Source organism: Buceros rhinoceros, unplaced genomic scaffold, assembly GCF_000710305.1.
Source record: "Buceros rhinoceros silvestris isolate BGI_N320 unplaced genomic scaffold, ASM71030v1 scaffold7822, whole genome shotgun sequence".
Taxonomy (NCBI): Eukaryota; Metazoa; Chordata; class Aves; order Bucerotiformes; family Bucerotidae; genus Buceros; species Buceros rhinoceros.
In genome coordinates, this window is record NW_010398236.1 from 24637 (window position 1) to 28416 (window position 3780).

A 3780-nucleotide genomic window follows, 5' to 3' on the forward strand; every position below is an offset into this window, starting at 1 on the left:
ATCCCAGGCACAGGATCTGCACAGTGATCAGGAGGAGGTTCTCTCTCTTTCCTTTGTGTCAGACGGAGGGAGGGGACTGGTTTGCCACCAGCCTCCTGGATTATTTTGCCCAGAGGCCCGCTGGCCCCGCAGCGTTGCTGCTGCCGAAGGCCCCAGCAGTGTTTATCACCCAAACGGGCCATCCTGTGCCAGGGAAGCCCCTGTGGGCTGAAGCTGTTTCTCTGATAACAGGCCCTGCTCTGTGCTGCCGAAAGCTAACAGCCAGGGGAGGGGAAGGCGCGCTGGAGGGACACAAGGATGTCATCTAGCGAGGAACGATTCTCCTCTGCAGTAAGAGCTGAGCAGGGAGCAGCCAGCCCTACAGAAAGCGCTGCAGGAGCCAGTGCTGGGCTCTCGCCTGCAGTCAGCTCCCTGCAACACAGAATTCAACCTTTGTTCAAGGTCGTGTCTTCCCAGGGAGAGAATCTCCTGATCGTTGCAGCTGAGCTGACCACTTCTAAAGGTACAGCACAAAGAGCCTGAGGGGCGAGTGCAGTGCAGCCTGGGGGGAGAAAGAGCTGCCCTCCCTCGCCCTCCTTAACAGCCTGTGAAAAACAGAGGGAATTGCTTCACCTGGAGGTTGCAGGCAGGACCTCCACAAGGTGTCACAGGTCAAAGCAACCTGCCTCGGCTTCAGTTCCTTCATTCTAAATTTTAACTATACTCCAGTGGTACTTGTACATCGTATTTCAGTGAAACTGCTTCTGCAGGGACCTGTGACAGTGGTTCCTGAAGGGACCTAAATCACCCAGTCATGGCAAATCAGGGTAGCCAGCAGGGTCCTAAAGCAGCTGCACCAGCTCCCTGGAGCCAGGACCTTCATCCAGGGCCCCATGGCGCCCCGTGCTAACCCAGCAGCTCTTCAGCTGTCTGTCACTATTGGTTTCCTAAGGCATAAACATATTCTTTAGGTTTCGGTAACCGAAAACTATCACAACTGGGGGCTACAGGAACTGCTTAACTGGGTCCCAGGCCTCACAGCTTGCTTGGTGGCTTCTAAAGGCACGTACAGAATGGTGTCCAAGAACAGCAGCTGGAGCTCAGCAGCAGAACTGTTCTGAACTAGCAGGGGAATGGGACAGTCACGGCTGGTTAACCTGTTCAAAACCCTAAACAGAAAGCAGAGCTCTAAAATTGAGGAAGGCACCTCAGTGTTGTAGGGAGACACTGAAAAAAGAGCTTTCTCTGTAACCCCCCTCCAAAAGAGCTTTAATGAGCCCAGGAAGCTACAGCCACTGTTCAGATTAACCGTTGCTTGGAATCCAGCAGCCAGATTGGGCGATAACCTCAGACAGGGGAGAAATGGTTTCTGCAGAAAGGAAGCTGGAAGCCTTCCATGGCAATACGCTGTGGAGCAGGAGGTCAGTGGTCCCTTGGTTCATCCATCAGGGGCTGGGCTGTCTGCGAGGGCCAGCTGGTATCCGACACCCCAGTCGGCGGTGTCGGAGCCTTCACACGAGGCTTCCCGGCCAGGACACCACCGTGAGCGTGACTCTGTTCCTTTGCTCCTTCAGCATCGGGATGAGTTCCGAGTTGCTCATTCCTATGGCTGGCACTCCATTTACCGCCACTATTTCATCTCCACACCTAAGCAGAAGACAGGAAACGTGCTTGTCAGGTCTTAATTAATTACAGATGCTGCACCCTGGGACCCCCAAGATCAACTCCTTGTTGAAGCAACTTTCTCCACTTTCTGAGTCAGAGGGCAAGGGAGAAGGAGGACACTGCTGGGACTTGAGTGAGGGCCATGAAGGTCACCAGCAGCATGACCAGCTGTGCTGATAAACACTCGTCACTGAGGAAGCTCTACAGCTGCTGGACTGGCAGCCGCCAAGGTGAAGTGCTCACACCAAGGTGAGGCTGGAGCTGGCCCACAGCTCCGTGTGACAGAGGTTCCAGGGTCCTGCTTGCTGTGCCCACCTCTGGCACATCATATGCTTCTGAGCAGAGGTTTTACACTCTGGAGCCTCCAAACTTCACCTCAAACACCCCCTTCTATGTCCATCCAATTATTCAGTTAAAACCTTTACCGCCGTTTAAAACGTAACTCTAATTCCTTTTAGTTGCGCCTTTATAGAGGATCCACAGCGCTCATTACTACAGGACTTTGTGACAACATTGCTAACAGTGTCACCTGCACAAATGAGTGCTGTTAACTTTTAGCTCAGCTAGTTAAAAGGGTCAAAGGCAGTAAACTGGCGCTGACATTAGACTGTTACAGAGACCCGCGGGGCGGCTCACACGTACTTCAGCTTCCTGTCGCGGAAGGCAGGTGTGCCGGGCACTATGGTTTTGATGAAGAAGGGCTGGTTGCCTTTGCTTTCCTCAAAGCCTCCAACGATGCTGAAGCCCCAGCTCTCCAGGTTCCCCTTCGTAAGGACGATATCCCGGCAGCAGTGGAGGTAGCTGTGGAGACAGGGACAGTCAAAGCCTAGCAGGGTGCTTCAAGGAGAACTGCCCGACCAGGAATCTGTCCTCCTCTGTGGAAAGCCTAGATTAACAGCCTTGTATTTATTTCCTAAGGATTTGGAGCAACCCCGTTGCAGGGCTAGGGGAGGACAGAGGGATCGCTGCAGCTGGAGGGGTAATTCTCAAAGATGCCACTCCTTTCTCCATTAAAGAGTTTAGAGAACTGCCGTTCTCTAAAGGGGTTTGTGACTGGGAGGTTCATGAACTCCACCACTGAACACGGACAGCAGCAGTGACAAACCTGATGATTAACGGTGAGCAGCAGTTACACCCATGTGATTAATGAGAGTCGAGGGGTTTTTAGTCTGTCTGTGTACACTGGGTACAATGAAGGTGTTCAGCAGCAAAGCTTCAGTTAAGGTCCTGGACCCCTCCACAGAGCGAGTGAGCGAGCACAGGCCTGGTTTTGAAAGCTGTTCACCGAGGTGTGTCGTCTTGGTGTGCTGCGATGCCAGGGCTGCCTCAGAGAACAGGGTACCTAGGCGCTGACAGCACCTTGCTCCTTGAATCCGAAGCCCAGACTCGCAAAGCCTTTGCAAGGCGTCTGGAAGGCGGGGCAGGAGCGCAGGCCAGCAGCTCACGTAGGCTGGCTCGCCGTCAGGCTCCACTCTGGCACTGAGGCACTGCGAGAGCTCCAGAGCTGTGTGAAACCGCCACTCATCACCCACTGAGGTATTCCAGCAGCAAAACTTCTCCTAATCAACGGTTTTGCCTCAAGGGCTTTCCTTGAGCTGCTTGCAGATGAGTTTCAGATTTCAAAAGCCTTCTCAGTTAACTTCTCACCAGGAGAAGGATCCAATTATCGACTTTCAAACTGTCATTTACTTTAGTATGAGTTCCTCACACACAAACACGGGAAGACCCAGCTTAGCTAACTCATGGTTTTCTTCTACGCATACCACAGCGGTGTAAAAACTGCTATGAGCAATGTTTGAGACAGCTGCTGCAAATAAATAGCCTCAGAGCAAGAGTAGTAAGTGCTGCATCACCAGAGAATATAAATAAAAACATCAGACATTCTCCAGGGGCTGGAAAAGGCTGTTAGTTAGAAATCCATTTTCCATATTAAAAAAAATTAAAAAAAAAAGGGAAGAGAAACATTAATTTACTATAATGGAAAATGACCGTGGGAAAAGGATTTTAGACTTTACAGAACAAAGGTGCAAGTTTTGTCCTGAGAAACTCCCTGCTGAGTCTGCAGTTCTGCAGACTGCCTTTCCGAGTTTGGCCCGTGCCGCTCCAGCGCTCCGCGGCCGGGAGCAACGGCTGGTG

At 52.1% G+C, this 3780-nt stretch overlaps 1 protein-coding gene across 1 annotated transcript in view; it reads right to left on the reverse strand.

Moving 5' to 3' along the window:
- Positions 1–1490: 1490 nt before the first annotated feature.
- The window catches only part of LOC104488917 (ligand of Numb protein X 2-like), a 15071-nt gene continuing 12781 nt past the window's right edge, over positions 1491–3780 (reverse strand). The window contains exons 8-9 of the mRNA XM_010131013.1: positions 2287–2445; positions 1491–1626 (exon numbers count right to left, since the gene is read on the reverse strand). Of these exons, the coding sequence (XP_010129315.1) occupies positions 1491–1626; positions 2287–2445 (295 nt within the window). The remainder of the gene's footprint in view (positions 1627–2286; positions 2446–3780) is intronic.